We start from the raw sequence: 24,079 nt of genomic DNA, 5'->3' as shown, positions 1-24,079 counted from the left end.
TTGATTCAGTATTATCATGAATTTGATGTTAACTAAATAAATGAAAGCCATAAAATGATTAAGTTATATATAGAATACGGTCGATAAATCAGAATCTGACTGAAAATTAAGTTTTTATTTTTGTGTTTGTGACTACGACTCGGGTGCATAGTGCAATAATTTTAAAGTGAATGAAATTTCAACTCGAATTGACTCAATTCCAAGTTTACAGCCCACACCAAAGACGTTCTTAGAGAAAACACTTCACTTTCCTGTGGTCTTGGAAATATCATAGCAATTGATGCTAATGAAACTCAATCAGTATTGTCATATGTAATTCACACCACTTCAGTTGCTTGGTTCACACATGCTCGAAAAAATGTAAACTAGCCCAACGGGTCTAGCGCAACGGGTCGTTAGCATTGGTGATGATCGTAAATCAGTCGCAAAGATGCAGTTGAGCGAGAAACTGACCTTATTTAAACTTGTATTCCTACACCTTTTGGTTGCGAGCTCTGCAGCACACTCACCATATGTCCAACCCGATCAACAAGACGAGGGCCGCGTGCTCATCTTCCCTCCGACGTCTCCCACGCGTCATCAGTTGATTTCCGGTATCGGTATACCACTGGGGACACCCGAGTCCGTTACGTCCGGATGGGTTTTCAAGGCGCAGTACTTTCTGCCGACCACGGTCGATAACCTGAAACCCATCTACGTGGAAGGATGGAATGATAGTCGACGATTGTTTGAAAAGCGAGAAGCCGTTACGCTCCCCCCGATGGAGCACTACGAAGCGTTTACGGCTAGGGATGTCAAAATCGAAATGGAGCCACTTCCGGATGTGGCAAGTAGCGAAGAAAGCGATGACGATGACTATTTCGAGGAGGGAGATGACAACTACTGGCTGGATGACGATGAAGAAGAGACTCTCCAAGAACTTAGGAAGGAACTGCCTCCGTCCAATTTGGAGTCCCAGATGGCCCAGGGTTACGATGCGGCGGGTTCACGATGGATGACGTACAAGTCGTTGGAACATATCGGTCAAGTCTACGGCTCCGGAGGACGGGAATGCGTACTGCGAAGCATTTGCGAGGCAGCCAATGCGCAGTTCACTCATACCGGGGGAGTGTTTGCAGAACTGTTGCACATTATTTTCACGTAAGGAATTGAAGATTCAACAGCGGTTTACAAATAATAATGATTTCCAATTCGATTGTAGACCATCATCTACTGCAGAGCCTCTTTCGGAACACAGTGACAACGAATACTACCGAGCGGAGCAGTTAGGCAGGGAAGGTGCACCTTGTCAGTTGGTGTTTCACGAGTGTCGAAACTCAATACTCGATGTGTTCACAGGAATACACGATCCGACAAAAAATGCGCTACTAACTGCTCATGACAAGGTGATGAGATCTTTCATGAAATAAAATAAAGAACAAAAACGTGTTGAGATTAAAATTGCTGGTGGGTTATCATTTTAACAATCCAAGTTATGACATAATCTGGCCGTCAATACTCCACATCAAAAACTTTTTTGAAGTTTTCCGTCATGTAAATATTTAGCATTGAGTTCGTTTATTTTCTGAACTGACGTAGCTAGTGAACTCTGGGCAATCAACAAGTCCTAAAGCGTCCTTATACGGTATGTGTACCATCAGCAATCTCACGCTCCCATATTCATCCTATCCGAAAACAAGCGATTACGGCACCGATTGATTCCGTTCTTTTTGTTTTCATGCGTAATTCCAACAAAAAATACAAAAATGAGAAACAAAACAAACAGCGCTTCAAACCTTTGTTTTTCGTAGGATGAAAATGGGAGCCACATGCTTAATAAGGGAACCAATACCCTATATGCAGACAGCCTCTCAAAGGAACCTTCCTGTATTTAAAACTCTTTTACTTATATACTAAGTACACGAAAAGTATTTTAATTATTTCATTCATTACAATTACCTTTTACAATTTAAAACACTGAACCTAATAACAGTCATAAATCCACCTAATATCAGTTATTATGATACCACAATATTGCTATAAGCCAAACTTATACTTTTCATACCGTCGTTGGGGGTGGGAATGGGTCAAAAATGATACTCAAAGATTGTTTGTTAAATAACAAATGTAGTTGAAGTCAGAATAACTTTTTATTTGGTATGTATACTCTTCTATATGGTAATGATAGTTAAGCCAAGAAAGTATCACATTATATGAATTGTCTACTTAACTACAAATGATTGAAAATTTACCCAATCTCACCCCTTAGAGGGGGTGAGAATGGGTCAAAGTATTCGAAGTCGCCTGTCTATGAATACAAGTTAATTTTATTGATCATATCTAGTAAACCTACTTTAAATACAATGTAACCATGACGAATAAAAACTTAGGTAATTTTAAAAGATGATTAATCCACCTAAAAAGGCTAATACAATCGAAAAAAATGGTTGAAACTTGATAAAAAAAAGTTTGTATGTTGTATCGCCATTTTAGCCACCATAATCATCCTCATTTAAAGTTTCAACCTCCATGAGAGGAGGAGGGATTACAATGAGGGAGAGGCGCATTAAAAGATTTATTGAAAAAAAAAACATGATATTTTTCGACGTTCGTTCGTCTTCCGAAATTTTGTCATGTTACCGGTTTTATGGCCCGGTATTTCCTGGATGCCGTTACCGTCTGGTAGTTTCGCGATATTTCCTTGGAATTTAAAAATTGAGTGGAGAAGAAAAACGCTATCAAGTATATTTTGTGAGCTTGCGATATTGCAGTACACTAAAAATTAGCTGATGATAAGAGGAGCTGTCCAAACGCATGGATTTATTGTTATAAATGATTTTAGGCACTAAACGTATGAACACACTCGCTTGACACTTCTTCGACATATTTTCGAAAAAAGCGTGCTTTTATGGAGATACGGTAAACATGGCACCACTCTAACGTCAAATGGGGACTGGATAACAAGTTGAATTTTTAGTTAAGGTTATGTGCACTCGATAACTTGCTTGCCCCAATCTCCCCCCCATTCTTAATATTTAGATATAGGGTCGAAAATATTGAATTTTCAAATTAAAAGTGCATTGACAGTCCGCTTTTTTCGTTGCATCAACCAGGTAATACCTACAGCTAACCACTTATAAGAAAATTTATGGTTAGGTACTTGTGTGAAACATTACGAAGGAGAAATTTTTTCAGAGTGATTTACTAGTAGTTTCATCATATAAGTTTAGCCACAAATTTAACAAAAAAACGATTATTGCTAAACATCTTATTCTGCATCATGATGTGTAAAAACATCTTCTCTTTGAAATAATATAAAATGTTCAATATAAATTAGCGATAGTTGATGACTGCCGTGTGCAGCATAGTTGTCCCATGTTACATTTAGTCGATTTTGACTTTTTTTCGCCAAACGGTCTATTTTTACGTATTCTTTTAGAAACTGCCCTCGGTTAGTACACTTTGTTCGGAAAATCTATAGAAACAACATCAAGTCAATTTGTCCCATGTTCATTTTTGTCATCATAAGCTGTCCCATGTTCCAATTTTCAGCATAAGCTGTCCCATGTTCAATTTTCCAGCATAAGCTGTCCCATGTTCAATTTTGCAGTAGTCCCATGTTCTATTTTGCAGCATAAGCTGTCCCATGTTCAATTTTTCAGCATAAGCTGTCCCATGTTTTTTTTCTCAGCTTTTAAAGCTAAATTGGAGTAAGCTATGAGTAACCAGTGGAGGGTGTAATCAATAACCAGTCCAAAGATGGCGACCAGAATATCCAAGATGGCGGTCTACAATCCAAGATGGCGGCTCAAAATTCAAGATGGCGACTGTTTAATGGAGTTTTAGGCTCTAAACCATGCAATCTATATATATAAAAGTCAATGTATGTATGTTTGTATGTTAAATTGTATGTTAATGTGTATGTAAATTTGTATGTTTGTTTATTTGTTTGTTAAAGAGGTGGTTATAAGGGTATTGGAATTCAAGATGGCGGCTTAGGTTCCAAGATGGCGGTCAAAACGTCAGAGTGCTTGCTATTTAACGGTGAATCTGTTACGGATACTATGCAATATGGGTATCTATCGATCGGGTTTGATGAGTAGAAGTCAAAAATCAATATCCGACCCCATTTTGAAATCCAAGATGGCGGACCATAATCTAAGATGGCGGACCATAATCCAAGATGGTGGCCACGGATTGGTGTTTTGCGCTATGATACCATGCAATATGGGTATCTATCGATCGGACTTGATGAGTAGATGTTAAAAATCGATATTTGACGCCATTTTGAAATCCAAGATGGCAGACCATAATCCAATATGGCGGCCATGTAATGGTGGTATGAGCTATGATACTATGCAATATGGGTATCTATCGATCGGACTTGATGAGTAGAACTTAATAATCGATATTTAACGCCATTTTGAAATCCAAGATGGCGGACCATAATCCAAGATGGCGGCCATGTAATGGTGGTATGAGCTATGATACCATGCAATATGGGTATCTATCGATCGGACTTGATGAGTAGAATTCAAAAATCGATTTTTGACGCCATTTTGAAATACAAGATGGCGGACCATCATCCAAAATGGCGGCCACGGTATGGTGTTTTGAGCTATGATACCATGAAAAATGGATATCTATCGATCGGATTTGATGAGTAGAAGTCAAAAATCGATATTTGCGCCATTTTGAAATCCAAGATGGCGGACCATAATCCATAATGGTGGCCATGGAATGGTGTTTTGAGCTATGATACCATGCAGTATGAGGATCTATCGATTGGACTTGATGAGTATATGTTAAAAATCGATATTTGACGCCATTTTGAAACCCAAGATGGCGCACCATAATCCAATATGGCGGCCATGTAATGGTGGTATGAGCTATGATACCATGCAATATGGGTATCTATCGATCGGACTTGATGAGTAGAACTCAAAAATCGATATTTGACACCATTTTGAAATCCAAGATGGTGGACCATAATCCAAGATGGCGGCCACGGAATGGTGTTTTGAGCTATGATACCATGCAATATGAGGATCTATCGATTGGACTTGATGAGTATATGAGTACATATATGACATCGATTTTCAACATCTGCTTGTCGAGCCCGTTCCGGAAATATCCATATTGCGTAGGATTCCATGCATTTGCAGAAACCAGAAGCCGCCATCTTGGATTTCATAATGGCGTCGGACATCGATTTTCAACATCTGCTTGTCGAGCCCGTTCCGGAAATATCCATATTGCGTGGGATTCCATGCATTTGCAGAAACCGGAAGCCGCCATCTTGGATTTCAAAATGGCGTCGGACATCGATTTTCAACATCTACTCGTCGAGCCGGTTCATGAAATTTCCATATTGCGTAGGTTTCCATTTATTTCCAGAAACTGGAAGCCGCCGTCTTGGATTTCAAAATGGCGTCGGACATCGATTTTCAACATCTGCTTGTTGAACCCGTTCCGGAAATATCTATATTGCGTGGGATTCCATGGATTTGCAGAAACCGGAAGCCGCCATCTTGGATTTCAAAATGGCGTCGGACATCGATTTTCAACATCTGCTTGTTGAACCCGTTCCGGAAATATCCATATTGCGTGGGTTTCCATGGATTTCCAGAATCCGGAAGCCGCCATCTTGGATTTCAAAATGGCGTCGGACATCGATTTTCAACATCTGCTTGTCGAACCCGTTCCGGAAATATCCATATTGCGTGGGTTTCCATGGATTTCCAGAAACCGGAAGCCGCCATCTTGGATTTCAAAATGGCGTCTGTTTGGGGCTCCGCAGTACCAGAAATCCTCCGTTGATCCGGCTCGAAGGACCAAATGTTGAGGCGCCGCAGTGCCTCAAGCGGGTAGCTCTAGGATTCCTGGCGGGATGGAGTCTCGCAAGACCTGGGGTACCAGAAATCCTCCGTTGATCCGGTTCGAAGGACCAAAATGTTGAGGCGCCGCAGTGCCTCAAACGGGAAGTTTCTTTCCGCAGAAAGAAAAACGCACAGAAAGTACTTCTATACTAAGCACTTTATTTTACTACTAAACTTTGCGTTGTCGAAGCCACGCAAACGCTTTTACACTTCTACTTCGCGTTGTCGAAGCCACGCGAACGCTTGTACACTTCGATATTACTTCTCACTACTTGACCGTTTGCCGGGTCAAATCAAACTATTTTCTCGTTCGGTGGTGGTGCTCTCTTTTTATAGCACTCCGGAAGGCATCCAGAAAGTTCCACAATATTCCCGGTATGAAACATTCCAGAACATTCCATCAATCTGGCTACACTGTCAGATCGAAGTCACTCACGGTCACTCACTCGCAGCATGCGCACCGCGTTGACGCGCGCTCGCTCGCAGCTGTCATCATCAATCATCGTTAGTGGTGAGTGGTCCCGTGCTGGGCTCGCTGTCGCCGCCGTGTTTACGTTTGTGGGAGCTTGAGTGACGCTGTTCAATCTCGTAGGGGAATGTGGGGCACATTTTCCACCGGAGCGTCCGATGGGCGCGAACATACTGCCCCCCGGGCTGGAAGTATTCTTGTCGAAGCAGCGGCATCGGATAACGGTTGGCTTCTCTGCAATCGAGTTGAAGCGGTAGTCGACTGGTCGGAATCTTTCCGAAGCTCCGTCCTCGTCGTGGTGGTTGGGTTTTTCCTTCTCCATTCAAGTCAAGAATTCGTTGGTGATGGACGGTTTCCATCGGCCTCTTGAAATTCTCCTTCCTAGTGCGGTAAAGGCAGCCAAATCGGATTTTCACCTGCCCTTCGACAGCTTGCCGAACAGATTGCTGGCCAAACAATGCGCATTCCATTCCCATTTCTTTCGTACCGTTGAGCATTGGCTGGCGATGCAATATTTCGGTAGGCAGCACGACGCAATACATCGCTTTCACGTTGACTGCAGTTCCAGCATGCCCTTCCTTGGCTGGGCTGAGTTGCTCGACGATCATCTTAGAGCAAGCTTTCGCACTGATGTACTCGCCCACCAGAGCTGACCTCGAAGCGTTCGCAGAAGTTCTTGGTGGTGGTTTCGCTGGCTTGGTGTGCCACTTCTTCGTGGCCTCCGGTCTTTGCAACTTACGGAACTTATCCGTCTTGCAGATGCTGTCAGAGATTGCGCTTACAGACACGTCTGGAGCCAACTTCACGCTGTCCAGAGTTCCACACTCCATGGTCTCCAACTCTGACTCCTTGGAAAACACCGCCAGGTTTGCCAGTGTTTTCACATACGATGACAGCTTGGAGTGTTCGACCTGAACGGACTCCACTTGGTTGATGACTGTCGCGAACGTTGGTTTTTCGTCCAACAGCAGACTCGGTTTGTCTGGGATTATCTCTCGATTTGCAGCTATTGCACCACACAATGGCTTTACGTACGATAGCCAGAATTGCTCATCCTGAGCGTTCTTCACGTGATTCGGCCTTTCTACACTGGAATCTGGCAGATCACCACTGCACGGCTTGGAATGCTCCTTGTGAGCAGACTCTGGTTCCACGGCGGATATTGCAGTGTGAGCAGGCTGGTGCACACAGGACAAATCAAAGAGCTCCTCCTGAGCGGACTCTGATTCTCTCGTGCTTGCCGTGGACTCGACAGTACATAAGGCGTGGTTCGTCAGCTCCATTCCGGACGATCTAGTCTGCATTCTCTGGGGGAAGACGGATCTTTCGTCGAAAGTTGCAGTGTGAACGGGCTGTTCCACACTGGACGGGCCAGAGAGCTTCTCCCGAGCAGGCTCTGGTAACTTCTCGGCTGCCACTGTCATAGTCTCGAAGCTAGTCTCCTCATGACGTAGCTGCCCGATACTTGTCGGCTTGGACTGCTCCTTCCAAGCGAATTCGGGATGTCCAACGGATATCGTTGAATGGACGATTGGATGTGGTCCTACACTTGGTTGTCGGGAGTGCTCCTCCTTATCGCACTCCAAGCGGTGTTGATGATCCACTTCATGCAGTAGACCAGGGGCTGCTGACTCGTCAGACTTCACGGTATGACTTGGTGAGCCGAAGAGCTCCTTTCGAGCGAACTCCGACTGGCGATTACTCCGGATACTTACCGTCTGGCGGTGCTCCTTTTGAGCGTTCTTCGATTGGTGGTCTGATCGCACTCTCTGAGTCCATGGTACTACCCTGGGCGCGTCGGAGAGCTCGTCGCGACCACACTGCGATTGGTGGCGAATCCGCACTCTTCCTGAAGATCTCCAATCCTTGCTGGCCGGTTGGATTACCTGGACGGGTATCGCAGTGCCACTCGATAGCGGCATACAGGACTGGCTGGAATGCTTCGTCGGTGTCAACTCTGTCCGGAGGGAAGTCCGCTTCCAATCCACGCCTTGTCGATCTTTACTGCATGGTACGCCACATCTCGTTGTGTGACGCGGTTCCTTCGTATAGGACGACCTATCGTGTTCCCTCGGTTCGTCCTTGGACGTCTCAGAGATTGCCGGCGGCTCTAGACTGGATGAGTCGTAGAGTTCTTCTGAGACGGACTTCACCTGATGCCGATTATGGAGGCTTCCAAAAGCTCGGCACTCTCTCGATTGCGACTTGGCTGGTGACTGGGAAAGTGTCACAGTGTGATTTGTTGGCGTCACACTGGACCAATAAGAGCGCTCTTGCTGAGCGGGCTCTGCATTGCTGACGGTCGTCGCAACGTGATGTGACGGTTTCACGTTAGACTTTTCAGAGTGCTCCTCTTGAGTAGGCTCTGCCAGCTTCCTGCTTTGGAAGCTTTCCAAAACACGGCACTCACTCTCGCTGAGTTGGTACTTACCAGTCAAGCTCGCGGATAGCTTCTCTATCCTTAGCAGCGCTTCGATGTGTAGCCGGTCGAAGTCCATCTGCAGCTCTTCCTGTTCTTTGAACTCTGATGCAGGGATCCGGTCCAAGATCTCCTGGTGAAGCTTAGCGTACTCCTGGTAGTACGTGCCTAGCTTCTTCTCGTACACCCGCAGGAGCGATGATGTCATCTTCGACGGGTCGTGCTCTGCCTCCATCAGGTTTCCGATGATGTATCGGATCTTCTGCGTGACCTGTTCACGAAGATGCATGAGCAGCTGTGTCTCATGCATGACGGGGTCCTCAAATTCCGGTGTGCGGTGTCTCATCTCGAATGCTTCACCCGGTTTGGGTACACTTCACTTCGATGGTTGGTGGTTGGTCGGCAAGTCCTCGCTTTGGTGTCCAAGCAGGAATTCACCGACGGTGCCGATCTACTTTGAACGGCAAAAACCGTCGACTGGTCGCCTTGTTGACCAGGGCCGTTCGCCTCACTAATCGACGGGAGATCTTCCCCTTGGTGACGAGCAGGAATTGTCCCGCTTCCACTGATACCTCCTTGATCAGTAGAAGGCTTTGTCGGTACCGATCGCAAGGCTCGCTGACCGGTATAACCTTGTCGGTGGTCTTGCCGGCGGCGAGAATGACACATCCAGTGCCGATCGTTCACTGACCGGCGGTAGATCCTCTCGCCCGTTGACCAGGGAAACACTTCTTCTGGGGCCGATGACCTCGTTGATCGGCAGGAAATCTACCGGTACGGAACTCCTCGGCTGGTCGCCTCGATGACCAGCAGGACGCTTCACCAGGACCGACTGACTCGTCAATCGGCGGGATTCCTTCGACGGGATGGTGTCTTTGCCGGCGGCAAAGAAGACACCGTTGGTGCCAATCGTCCACAGATCGGCAGGGATTCCTCGACTGGTCGCCTCGTTGACCAGGGGAACAACTCGCTGGTGCCGATCTCCTGGCTGACCGGCGGAATCCTCCAGGGGAAAGGATCTCGGTTCCACTGATCTTTCCTCGATCAGCAGAAACCTTCGTTGTGACCGACCGACTCGTCGATCGGTAGAATTCTTCCAATGGGATTGTGTCTTTGCCGGCGGCAAAGAAGTCACTGTGGTGCCGATCGTCCACAGACCGGCAGGGATTCCTCGACTAGTCACCTCGATGACCAGCAGGACACTTCGCTGCGGCCGACCGACTCTTCGATAGGCTGGTGTCCTCGCCAGCGGCAAGAATGTCACCGTTCGCAACGATCCTCTCGTTTACTGGTAGGAATCCTACGACTGGTCGCCTCGTTGACCAGTAGGAAACTTCGCTGGGGCCGACCGACTCGTCGATCGACGGAAACCCTCCGATGGGATGGTGTCTTTGCCGGCGGCAAAGAAGTCACCGTAGGTGCCGATCGTCCACAGACCGGCAGGGATTCCTCGACTGGTCGCCTCGATGACCAGTAGGACGCTTCGACGGTGAACCGGGGACTGTAGGCCGGTTCCACTCCACAGGTACGGTATCCGGTTCGGACGGACCAAAATGTTTGGGGCTCCGCAGTACCAGAAATCCTCCGTTGATCCGGCTCGAAGGACCAAATGTTGAGGCGCCGCAGTGCCTCAAGCGGGTAGCTCTAGGATTCCTGGCGGGATGGAGTCTCGCAAGACCTGGGGTACCAGAAATCCTCCGTTGATCCGGTTCGAAGGACCAAAATGTTGAGGCGCCGCAGTGCCTCAAACGGGAAGTTTCTTTCCGCAGAAAGAAAAACGCACAGAAAGTACTTCTATACTAAGCACTTTATTTTACTACTAAACTTTGCGTTGTCGAAGCCACGCAAACGCTTTTACACTTCTACTTCGCGTTGTCGAAGCCACGCGAACGCTTGTACACTTCGATATTACTTCTCACTACTTGACCGTTTGCCGGGTCAAATCAAACTATTTTCTCGTTCGGTGGTGGTGCTCTCTTTTTATAGCACTCCGGAAGGCATCCAGAAAGTTCCACAATATTCCCGGTATGAAACATTCCAGAACATTCCATCAATCTGGCTACACTGCCAGATCGAAGTCACTCACGGTCACTCACTCGCAGCATGCGCACCGCGTTGACGCGCGCTCGCTCGCAGCTGTCATCATCAATCATCGTTAGTGGTGAGTGGTCCCGTGCTGGGCTCGCTGTTGCCGCCGTGTTTACGTTTGTGGGAGCTTGAGTGACGCTGTTCAATCTCGTAGGGGAATGTGGGGCACATTTTCCACCGGAGCGTCCGATGGGCGCGAACAGCGTCGGACATCGATTTTCAACATCTGCTTGTCGTGCCCGTTCCGGAAATATCCATATTGCGTGGGATTCCATGGATTTGCAGAAACCGGAAGCCGCCATCTTGGATTTCAAAATGGCGTTGGACATCGATTTTCAACATCTGCTTGTCGTGCCCGTTCCGGAAATATCCATATTGCGTGAGATTCCATGGATTTGCAGAAACCGGAAGCCGCCATCTTGGATTTCAAAATGGCGTTGGACATCGATTTTCAACATCTGCTTGTCGAACCCGTTCCGGAAATATCCATATTGCGTGGGTTTCCATGGATTTCCAGAAACCGGAAGCCGCCATCTTGGATTTCAAAATGGCGTCGGACATCGATTTACAACATCAACTCGTCGAGCCCGGTTCGATAATACTCACATGGATTTTTAAAAATTATTTTGGCAATTTCATGAAATGGTACGTTTCACCCCTCCCTCCCCAAAGTCCTCCAGAAATCCTAACAATACTACATGAATTCCAAAAATTCGCCGGAAATGCCGAGAATGTCTGTGTGAATCCTGGACATTCTCCGGGAATCCTGATAACATCCAACATGGGACAGCTTATGCTGAAAAATTCGACATGGGACAGCTTATGCTGAAAACTGAAACATGGGACAGCTTATGCTGAAAATCTCGCATGACATGGGACAGCTTATGCCGATAAAATCCCGAAATTTGCTAGATTTATCGGCATTACAGTCCCACCAGAGTTTTTATTTAAAAAGTTAAAGTAAATTTAATACCTATGAAATTTTTGGTTCATACTTCAATGATAAATACCAATTCTAACGCTCTCCTGATAAATTCACTTTGATTTTTTACTACACTTGTTCGTAGAGAGGGAAACAAGGCTGGAACTTAAAACGCGTTTTTCTCGGTTTGCTGTTTTGTAACATGGGACAACTATGCTGCACACGGCAGATGAGCTATTTCAAATTTTATGTTTCTCCGTTTTGACCCAATCTCACCCCCCAGACCCATTGTCACCCCCATCGACGGTATGTTTTGGGTAATGAACAAAAAGTATAAGGTTTAACTTATACTTTGAATAAGTTTTCAGATTGAATATTTCCCGCCGAAAATCGCCCAAGGAATCGCCTAAACAGTAAACAAAAAAGTGAGTATTTTAAAGATTCTTTTACTTTAGCAAAACCAAAGTTCGTCTCTCATATTGTAGCATCGTAGTCGCAGCTGCCGAAAGTCCTATTGCAGGCCACGACTCGCGGTCCAGCTCTTGTTCGAGAAGATGCCGCCATCCGAGAAGTTCCTTTAATTCAACTAGACGCAGCAGCGGCAGCTCGGGAAAATCGCCATCGAAATTCCGAAACCGCTCAGGATCGCTAGTCGCCAGAAACACGATGTATGCTCCGCGACTTTGAAGAGGAAGGAATGACCCGGAAGATAACAAAGTCGAAGAGGAAGGTAAATCCGAGGAAGGACAGAGATAACCGCAAACCATTGCAATTTACGGCACGGGAGATTCGAAGGATGGAGGATGAGGACGGTTTAGGTCGGTAAGTTTTTCTGTGATATTTGATGAAACAAAATAATAACGATGAATTTCTCATTTTCAGTTGCAGTTCCGAGGTGATGTTGGCACGCAAAACGGATGCAAAGGCAAACTTCTCAAGCGATACGACACCGGCTTGAAGTAACAAATGCGCCACCCCACATAGGAGGACTGACCGCTGAACAAGGAAAATGTCCCGGTCACCTAGAAAATTGCAATCTTTCAACACGCAAAGTTATTAAAAATTAAAATTAGTAAATAAACTAGATATGTATTTCTGACCAAACTTGTTTTTAATCATGTCTACTTCAAGAAAAAACAGTAGGAAATTCAAAATATATGGTAGTAGGTTTCATTAATTGTTCCACATACATAGCATTAATAACTGTTATAGCAATCATGAGCGTTACTGATTGATTGTATTAGGTTAAACTTATACATCTCATAACTTGTATCTTATGCTATACATTACATTCAGCTATATGGTTTATTAGAAAAACGAAATGGCAAAAATGTAGGGTAAAAACACTAGACTTCGCCCCCCTAAAATACTGCACTAATCTTCGCCACTTCATACATAAAAAATGGAATTTGTATGGAGGGGGCGAAGACTAGAGCAGTGGCGAAGTCTAGTGCTTTTACCCTATAACATTTTCTTATACATTCAATAAGGATTTTTCTTTTCGTGTACTTCCTGCACTGTAGTTATTTCTTCTAGGCGAGACGTCTCCACTGGAAGATAAAATCTGCAGCAGTTCTACAGTTATTAACTGAGAGCTGCCTCTTCCAATGAAGCTATGAAGCTCTATCTTGTTCCTTGTTGAAATTTTTTTTTCACAATTATTTCTTCCAAAATTCGCATTTCATGACCACCGCACTGAAGTTGACCGAATTTCATTAGCTTCACACAGGCGGCCTATTCTAACGTCTACGCCTCGTGAAGTAAAAAGATAATTAAAGGTATTTTCATGAGCGTTAATTTGGGGTTTCAGGGGATTTCAAAGGCGTTCCAAAGATGTTCCAATGGGGTTTCAGAAGCGATCCAATGATTTTGAAGGGGCTTCTAGGGCTTTCAGAGGGTGCCAGAGACTTTCCATAGGGTTTTCAGGAGCATTCCATGGGGCTTCAAGGGAATTCCACGGGCGTTCTATAGTGCGCCAGGAGATTTCAGGAGTTCCATTGGCGTTCCAGTGTGTTCCTAGGCGTATCAGGGGGGCTCATGGGATTTCAGGCGGTCCCAAAAGCATTCCAGGGGATCTCAGAGGGCTTCATAAGCGTTTCACGGGCTTCAATTGATTTCAGGGGTTTTAGTGGCGTTCCAGGGAGTTTCAAAACGTTTCCAAGAGGTATTAACTACAAGAGATTTCAGGGTTTTTCAAGTGTGTTCCAGGAGTATTAAAGGGATTTTAGGTGCGCTCCACGGGCCTTCATATGGTTTAAGGAGCGTTAAACGAGGCCTCAGAGGTTTTCCGAGGCGTTCCAGTGGTATCAGGAGCATTCCAAGAGCATTTTAAAGAGTTTCAATGGGTTTCTACTTATTCACTTTCAGTCCTGAGCACCCACGGTGGTGGAATTTAGAGATCTTCCCGTAATAAAAATTGAATATAAACTGGCGATTGGGTGAATGATTGTATTGCGCATTGCGCGGTTATAAGTGCGACGATGAAGTGCGGAACCTCAAATAAAAGTGCGATTTTGCGTCAGATCGTTCCGGTGTCTTCACCGCACTTATTCATTAGCTCGTGATGAATAAGTGCGGTGAAGACACCGGAACGATTTGATGCAATATCGCACTTTTATTTGAGATTCTGCACTTTGTCGCAGTCCAGTTAGCAATGCAATAAACTATATTATTCCGTGTATGATCAAGACGAATGCCCGAAAGGGTAATAAAGCACGTTTAATTATATTTTTTTATTAGCTTCAGCCTTGGCGATTCCCGCGATATCGCCTTGACTTGTGACTAGGCCTAGGCCAAATATCTGTCAGAAAGAATCGGTATTTTAAAAATAAACATTCTTTGCAAATTGTTTTAAAATTTTTAAATACTTTTTTAGTGTATAGGAATCGATTTTTAAATTGTTTCAATTTTTCGCATGAAAGTTCAAACAATTTGCTAGTGTAACTCAAACTTGTTTAAAAAGAAACGAGCAAAAAACTTTAGCTTTTATCATATGTTAGTTCAGAGATGAGCCAGCCTAGGGCTGCCAATCTCTTTAATAAAGATAATAATAATAATAATAATAATAATAATAATAATAATAATAATAATAATAATAATAATAATAATAATAATAATAATAATAATAATAATAATAATAATAATAATAATAATAATAATAATAATAATAATAATAATAATAATAATAATAATAATAATAATAATAATAATAATAATAATAAATAATAATAATAAATAGGTGGGAGCTCAGGTAAAATAACTCTTGGGCGTCCATGAAAAACCACCATTTGAGGAGTGGGAGCTCAAGGTAAAATATCTCCTGGGCGACCATGAAAAACCACCCTCGGCGAGCAGCGGCGCTTGAGCCAAGCTATTTAGCACTGTACTTGGAGTAAATGCCAATGCAGAACCCGTAGCTTCCGGGAATGAAAGCACACCCATATGGAGACACGAGCTAGACGAAATAGAAGAATGCGATCGCCCGAGGAGGGAGCCCCTACTGGAGCTGGTCCTGGAACGGGGGACAGAGCGAGCGGCCAGCGGCTGGAAGAGGAACTGGTGCAAGAGCGGCCTTCCAGTCAACGGGCACAGCCCGTACCACGAACGCAGAGCAGAAACGGCAGCAATAGCAATCACCAAGGCCATGCTGCACCTGCCAATGTTGCTGTGGCTGATCGACGTCAGTCACTCACGTTAGCAGGCGGCCGACGGCAGCGGATCATGTGGACGAGGGAGATGAATATGTACGTGATTCGCTGCTATTTTGTCTGCACGAGGATGGAGACGGACATGTCCGGCAGATCAGGGATGCTGGAAATGTTCAACGAGAGATTCCCTCGCTTTGCGAACCAGCTTGACTTGAACAAGCTGTACACACGACAGCGAGCAATTATGTCTCATAATATGCTCACAGCTGCAGAAGTGGAGTGCATCAAGCTGGAAGCGCAGAGGGAATTGGGAGAGGAGAGGACAAGATCGAGCGATACGTCGAGAAGGAGTTCTGACGGGCTGGATGCATCGAACGCGAGTGAGAGTCGTGATACGACTGCACCCACTGCTCCAGGACCAACAGCGGATATGCAACGACAGCAACTACGAGACGAACTAGCGCTCCACATGGCCACAGCAGTCACGCAGTTCCGTGGGACAGACCCCATGTCCCGGCACCGAATACCAAAGCTGCGGAATTCCTATCGGTTAACAAGTGCAGTAAGCATCCTAAACCAGGATATTTTGCCACAGTACTTGGAGGCCGTACAGCACCTTGAGGATCTGCAGTTTACGGTGTATTCAGCTGCGGTGGCTGTTGTCAAGACGCTGGGACTGCGGACGCGCCCGCAAGGCGACGGTGAAGGTCGCACACGCCCCAGCACACAGAAACCCGCGTGGATGCGACGTTTGGAGAACCGGATCGCCACATTGCGGACCAAGATTGGTCGATTAACACAGTACAAGCAGGGGAATCGATCAACGAGGCTAGTTCGTTATGTTGCTGAAATTGTGAAGCCCGCAGAACTCCGAGATCTCACAGAAGTCAACATTACGGAGATCCTCGACACCCATGTACAGCGGTTGAGTGCTCTTGCGAAACGATTGCGGCGTTATGGAGAATGTTCGAAGCGGAAGGAACAAAACCGGATGTTCAACATTAACGAAAGAGAGTTCTACAACTGCATCCGAAACGACAAGCCTGACTATGGAGAAGGCCTTCCGGAGATTGGCGAAGTCACACAGTTCTGGGCCAATCTATGGGAGAACCCTGTCCAGCACAGCGACGATGGGATGTGGTTGGCAGAAGAAGAGCGACAGTGTAATGGAGTTGGAGACATGACCGCGGTCGTAGTAACCGCTCAGGATGTACGCGAGGCTACCCGGTATACCAGAAATTGGGCTGCACCAGGACCCGATTTCGTGCACAATTTTTGGTATAAAAAGCTCACGACGATCCACGGGCGGATGGCGGAATGCTTCAACATGGTGCTAGAAGACCCCACGCAGCTACCAGAGTTCATTACCAGGGGTATCACTTATCTTCTGCCGAAGGACCAAAACACAGCTGACCCAGCAAAGTACAGACCAATAACGTGTCTTTCGAGTCTGTACAAAGTGCTGTCGTCGGTGATAGCGAGGAGGATACAAACCCACTGCGATGCCAACAACGTGATGACCGAAGAACAAAAAGGGTGTCGCAAAAACACGCAAGGCTGCAAAGATCAGGTCATTATAGATGCAGTCATTGTGGGTCAAGCCACCGATAAGCAGAGGAACCTGAGCATGGCGTACATCGACTACAAGAAGGCGTACGACTCAGTGCCGCACTCGTACCTTCTTAAGGTGCTGCAGTTGTACAAGGTAGACGGGAACATCATCAGGCTGATGCAACACGCGATGGGGATGTGGAGCACGTCCCTACAAATCACCGACGGAACAGCTGTGTTGCGGTCCAGAACTCTCTGCATCAGGAGGGGGATATTTCAAGGCGATACCTTCAGTCCGCTATGGTTCTGCCTTGCAATGAACCCCCTCAGCAGAGCACTCAACCAATGCAACTATGGCTACCAACTGAAAAGTGGGGGAAGGAGTACAAGAATAACCCACACCTTCTTTATGGACGACCTGAAGCTGTTTGCGGAATCAGTACAGAGGCTGCATCAACTGTTGCAGCTTGTGACGGTGTTCAGCAACGACATCCGGATGGAGTTTGGAATTGACAAATGTCGGTCAGTCCATCTTCGCCGGGGTCAAGTAGTGGACGCCAGCTGTTTCCGCGTCAACGAACAGGAGGAGATTCGGAATATGGTTGAAGGCGAAGTGTACAAGTACCTCGGCTTCCTGCAACTTAGAGGTATTCGCCACACAGCGATCAAGAAGGAACTGCAGGACAAGTTCTTGCATCGTGTCAACTGTGTTCTGAGGAGCTTTCTGTCAGCCGGCAACAAGGTGAAGGCGATCAACACGTTTGCTGTGCCCCTGTTGACCTACAGCTTTGGGGTGGTAAAGTGGACCAAGACTGACCTCGAGGCGTTAGAACGAGCAGTACGAGTGGCGTTCACCAAGCACCGCATGCGCCATCCAAAGTCGTCCATTGAGAGAGTCACCCTGCCACGCGCAGTAGGAGGAAGAGGCGTCACCGATATCCAGGCACTGTGTGTCTCCCAGATCCAGCAGCTGCGGGCATATTTCGTAGAAAGCCAGAACCGTCACGAAATGTACCGCACTGTATGTGAAGCTGACCACGGTTACAGCGCCCTGCATCTGGCGCAGGAGGATTATCAGCTGAACTGCGACATCAAGACCGTCGACGAGATGATCGTAACGTGGAAGCAAAAGGAGTTGCATGGGACGCACCCCCATCAACTGGAACTCGAGCACATCGATAAGGCGGCGTCAAACGCGTGGCTGGTGCGGGGTGACCTCTTCTCAGAAACAGAAGGTTTCATGGTAGCCATCCAGGACCGGGTAATTGCGACGAAGAACTATCGGTGGTACATATTGCACGAGGACGTGGAGGACCGTTGCAGGAAGTGTAATTCAGTAGGAGAAACGATCGAGCATGTCGTTGCAGGCTGTTCAGTGTTAGCTGGATCAGCTTACCTCGATCGTCACAACGAAGTTGCCAAGATTGTGCACCAACAGCTTGCTTTAAAGCACAACTTGGTCGACAGATTTGTACCCTACTACAAGTACCAGCCGGACCCGGTTCTGGAAAATAGTTGCATAAAGCTGTACTGGGATCGCGAGATCATTACGGACGTCCTCATTCGTGCCAACCGGCCTGACATTGTGGTTTTCGACAAAAGGATGAAGCGAGTAACTCTCATCGACATCGCTGTACCGTTAGACCATAATGTCCAATCAACGTTCTCCGGCAAGATAACCAAGTACCACGACCTAGCGGAGGAGTTGAAGCAGATGTGGCACCTGGAGGACGTCCGTATAGTTCCGGTTGTCCTCTCGGCAACCGGAGTTGTCCCTAAATCTCTCCTGAGGTCCCTAGACGAGCTGGAATTGAAGAAGGACCTGAACAGCATCCTGAAAGCGGTGATTCTTGGAACCTGTAGCATAGTTAGGCGGTTCCTGAATCATCACAACTGAAAGTACATCCAAAAGCAGACTCATTAGGATAAGCTAAAAAACCGGCTAATGAGATCCACAGAGCCTAATCCCCTTTGGCATTCCGATTGCCCGGGGTAGGTGAAAGTTTCCAGCAATTTTTGCTGAGAAGTGCCAAAACTCTATAATAATAATAATAATAATAATAATAATAATAATAATAATAATAATAATAATAATAATAATAATAATAATAATAATAATAATAACAAATGTTAGTTTAGATAAATTTAAAAAACAAGTATGCAGAGTTGCTTTAAAATACAAAGTACTTATACCCACAAAGTTTTATTAGATTCTGAGAGGGTGCTGTCAATCACGAAGACGAGTTGGCGTGAAATTCGTCTAAAGACTGGACTCGAAACACAAAATAATGTATAACTTTTGATTGTTTGCACAAAAAAAAACTGATTTTTTAACCAGAACTAGTATATTATGTGCATTAACTACCATATTTTTTAAATTAAAATCGATTTAGTACATATTGGCGCAGATATTGTCGATAGAATAAAATGTGGTTTTGTGAACTTTGGGCATCCATTATAAAAATTGTTCAGACTTAAACTTTGTTATTAGCTCATCAAAACTTCTAAAAGTTTGGCTTTAACCCTTTATAAGGCCGAGAAAACTAGAAGAGTTGTCCACGCATGCTATTATGGAAATGATTATACACATGATTACATGTACAAACCAATTTTTATTTGAAAGAAACTCTCAAAAATCTAGGTGGCAATATAGTTGCCACTGCCCGCTTAGGAAACCAGCGCTGGTGGCAATATTCTTGCCACTTCCCGTTTAGAGTACTTTTCTTCTTTTGACGGATCTATGACATTTCGTCGAAAGACATTTGGTCGAATGACGTTTGGTCGAATGACATTTGGTCGAAAGTACATTTGGTCGAACGGCCGTTTGGTCGAATGGACATTTGGTCGAAACCCATATTATGGAGTAGGCAACATATGACATTTAGTCGAACGGACAATGGACATCTGGTCGAAAGGCACTAACTGATGAAAAGACACTAGACCAGGTAGTGCAGTCCGCGCACTGTTGTATTTCCGACTTCAGCTTGAGGTGCGTACCCAAGATAGTAGCCCCTTGAGCGCCATGTAGGCAGAGCAGCCCCGGTAAAGAAAGCCTGCTTAAAACCGCCACCTACCAGAAAAAGCAAAACTAGGGAAAACGGATTGATTTAACGGCAACAGACTAGGCAACGATTTAAGGATAACGATTGGAAAATCAAATCTTGGAACGTGAGAACTTTAATTCAACCCACACGTCTTGCGCACCTGGCTCGTGAACTGCAGAATGCCGACGTTACTGAGGCTACTATCCGCAGATCAGCGGAAAAAAACTTTCGTTAACCTGTCATTGGAAAACTTTCATTTCGTTGCCAACAATATTTTTCTGCGGCTTGTAGCATTCGCTGCTAAAGCAATCCAAATCAGCAGTATCTATTTCTTCATAGGTGAGAATGTCCGAAAACACACCTAGCGATACCCGAGTGATGATACTTGCTTGTAGATTGATACTACCATAAGAGGATAACATGGAAAAAGTGACGCATTCAAACGCGTTCAAGCTTAAACTCGGCACGCTGCGATCAGAAATATTTAAAAATTCTTCAGTTGGAAGCTGGAACGCGAGCGGGCTCGCAAAATGCCTGCATGATACCCTGGTATCCTCAAAACTGAAATAGTTATATATTCGCCATTTTTCAAAGATTTGAATAATCTTGGGATTCGATTCAGAAACTTATCTTTTATTGGGAGCATATCCGAGTGAACCGTTTTGGTTTTCGGAAAATCCGGATTTTCAGGAACATGTTTGGCATGTCAGCTACAATAACCATCAAAGATCATAAACCAATAATAGCCTTGTCCAATCAGTCCTATCATCAGTCCATTGGTGGGCTATTCCAGAAATAAAAGCTCAAAAAGTCGTAACACTTTCTCACACCTCAACTCCCTCAACCCCACAATGTATATTTACATATATTTACGGATTTTCTGAAACTCTGAAACTTATTCGCATAACATATCGATAGAGTAAGCACATATGAGTTCGGAGCTGAATCGGTATCTGAACGGGCGTTCTTGAGTAGTAAGCTCTGACACGCAAGCTAAATTACTACTGCGATTCAATCAAAACATTGAAAGCATTTATATTATTTCCGACTCGTGTTCAGTTCAACTGCAACACTACATTAAAGAACAGCCTATGTTTAAAAGAAGGAAAAATATCAGATGAAAAATCTGCAGCTTCAACATATGAACACAGTAAAATCAAGAAACTTGAACAAACCCCCAAAAGTTAAAACCACTGATGAAAAAAATTAGCAGTTGGTATATGACGCAATGAAATTAGTAAACTTGAAAGACCAGCCTATGTTTGAAAGAAGGAAAAATATCTAAAAAAAAGCATCAGCTAATAAAGAACAGCTTGTGTTCAAAAGGAAAAATTTGTTCTGAAACATTCAGCAGTTGGTACAGCGTACAGGAAAACGATGTTGGGGTCAATATGACCAAAACAGGCACGCTGAACGTGCATTACGCTATCGTGGTACGAAAAACCTAACACCCTAGGAGGGTTAATAAACGTGAAAGAATAGCCTATGTTTCAAAGAAGGAAAAATACATGAGAAAAATACAGCAGCTATAACATTTAAACATATTACAAATACGAAACTTGAAAGAATAGCCTATGTTGAAAAGAAGGAAAAATCATCGATAAAAAAAAAATCACAACCATAATGTCCACTGTCAGCACAAAAAACAAACTTGAAAGAACAGCATATGTTGAAAAGAAGGAGAAACCTTTGCTGGAAAAGCGAGTATGTGCTTTACAAAAACGCAATGAAATGATGAAACTTGAAAGAAGAGCCAATATTGAAGATACGGAGAAATCTTCGATGGAAAATCAACTACTTCACCAATGCCAACGAAAACTACATTGCAAAACAAGTTACCATAATTATGAACACCCTTGAATGAAATATTTGCTGTTTAATGTTTGGTATCATTAACATGATTAAATTGCTATACGACTTAACGTCCATTCGATAAAACATAGTTTCAACCATAGTGCCTTTTGACCAGATGCCCATTCGACGAATTGTCCATTCGACTAAATGTCATATGCTGCTTCTTCCACAAAACGGGTTTCGACCAAATGTCCATTCGACCAAATGTCCTTTCGACCAAACGTACTTTCGACCAAATGTCATTCGACCAAACGTCATTCGACCAAATGTCATTCGACCAAATGTCCTAAAGCCGTTCAGCTCATGTCAACCCATAATTTGATTATTTCTTAAAATATTTACCAAATCTATAATTTTACAATAAATTTGAGCTTATTTTCTTCACGCGGTTAAATTAAGTCATTTTTGAGAATTAGTGTAGAATTAGCATTTAAGTTAAAATACACGTTAATAAAAATGAAAAAAAAAAACATTTTTGAGACTACAAATGGCTCCTTAATTATTGTTAAAGCTTTGTTTAAAGCTATGTTCACTTAGAATCCGGAATCATGTCACATTTTCTAGTGTCGCTCTCAATGAACATAATCATCATTCTTTTGCAGCACTCTGATCATAACTAATCCTCTTTAACCCTCTAATACCCAATTCCGCCTTTAGACGGGGTATAGTTTGAGCATTTTTGTAATTTTTGTTTCGTGGAGAATCAACTTTTTTATATTTTTGGCTGATATTTAGGACTGTTCTGTATAATGGTTTTTGGTGTATTTTAAAGCGTATTTACATTTTTTTTAAATCATTGAAAAATTGATGTTTTAGTCACCTTTTACAAGTCATTGTTTATTTTGTATTGAATCGCTACAATTAACATATTTCAAATTTTTCCCAAATCATTCTATCCTTGTTTAATAGTTCAAGTGAATCGAATACACTCAAAAATTATTTTCCTTAAAATTACACGGAAAATAAAATTTTCTGCGAAAAAAAAATTAAAATAATAATATTTCAACAGTAATCATAAAATCTCAAAATGTTTTCATCTCAAAAAATCCGTTCCCCAAATTGGCTTCCAGGAAAAATATAAAAGTGTGGGGATGTTCAAAAGTAAAAATTAGAAAAATCAAAAACTGAAATTCACGAAATCGAGAATCAAAAAGAATCATCTTCCAAAACATGTTTAAATCGATTTTAGATGACGAAAAATGACATTAAGATCAAAATCAAAAATTTGGGTATTAGAGGGTTAAATGGTGAAAATTTCATCGATTTTCTTGCAACGAGTGAAAAGTTATTTCATATTGAAGACAAGAGGAGGAAAAAAATCTTGCACAAATACGTTGAAAATTTTGCGTGGTCAGGTACGACAGTCGCGAAAAATGTTAATATCGTCAAAACCATTATGTGTTATGTGCACAGATGTTGTTAACCATGGCATAAGGAAGTGTCCTCGGAAGAAAAAAACTTGGGTTCATTGATAAATCTGCTTTGAATATGAAGATTTGGCAAGAGGTTCGAACTCTAGGCATGGTTTTTTCGCAACAAGATGATGAGAACCAATTCATACAAGGATGGCAGCCTCAAAAATCGCGTGTTGCTTTTCAAAAACGCACACTAGGGATATGTAGAGTAGACTGGGTCAACAAAGTCGATTTTTTGGAACAAAGCTTTTTCGATTCGTTTTAGCGTCCAAAGCAACTGTGCAAAATTTGGGAGCGATTGGTTGCTTCCCCATATTCCGCATTGCGATTGAATTTTGTATGGAATTTAGTATGGGAAAACGTATTTTTTTGCATTTTTCTCATAAATTGATTTTTTTCGTCTAAAACAGTCTAACCAATGACGGTGAAGTATAGCCTAGGATATACCGAAAAACTTTGCCGAAGACCACAAAGTGATCCGACACTTGTGAAAAAAGTTATAACGTACAGATTGCCCAGTGGTGCTTAACATTTAACATGTAAAGGAATAACATCAATAATAAAATCTCAATTTTTGGCCTAAGTTACCAGGCGAATAACTTTTTTCACAAGTGTCGTATCACTTTGCGGTCTTCGGCAAAGTTTTTCGGTATATCCTAGGCTATACTTTAACGTCATTAGTTACATGGTATTAGACAAAAGAATTCAAGTTATGAGTAAAATGCAAAAAAGGACGTTTTCCCATACTAACTTCCATACAAATTTCAATCGCAATGCGGAATACGGGGACGCAACCATTTCATTTATTTAGT

At 43.8% G+C, this 24,079-nt stretch overlaps 1 protein-coding gene across 1 annotated transcript; it reads left to right on the top strand.

The window, feature by feature from the left end:
- The first annotated feature begins 394 nt into the window (after positions 1-394).
- LOC109411871 (uncharacterized) lies at positions 395-1,413 on the top strand. The gene is made up of 2 exons (XM_019685497.3): positions 395-1,140; positions 1,202-1,413. The coding sequence occupies exons 1-2, from the start codon at positions 431-433 to the stop codon at positions 1,407-1,409; spliced, it is 918 nt and encodes a 305-aa protein (XP_019541042.2). The 5' UTR covers positions 395-430; the 3' UTR covers positions 1,410-1,413.
- Positions 1,414-24,079: the final 22,666 nt, after the last annotated feature.

The sequence above is a fragment of the Aedes albopictus genome, chromosome 3 (assembly GCF_035046485.1).
Source record: "Aedes albopictus strain Foshan chromosome 3, AalbF5, whole genome shotgun sequence".
Classification (NCBI taxonomy): Eukaryota; Metazoa; Arthropoda; class Insecta; order Diptera; family Culicidae; genus Aedes; species Aedes albopictus.
The sequence above is the reverse complement of the archived record's forward strand: the minus strand, read 5'-3'. Positions and strand labels throughout refer to the sequence as shown.

What these genes read in the sequence shown, in the direction of transcription:
- LOC109411871 (XM_019685497.3), top strand. Translation starts at nt 431, where the DNA reads ATGCAGTTGAGCGAGAAACTGACCTTATTTAAACTTGTATTCCTACAC. An exon ending in CTGTTGCACATTATTTTCAC is followed by an intron (nt 1,141 to 1,201) that starts GTAAGGAATTGA and finishes ATTCGATTGTAG; the next exon opens with ACCATCATCTACTGCAGAGC.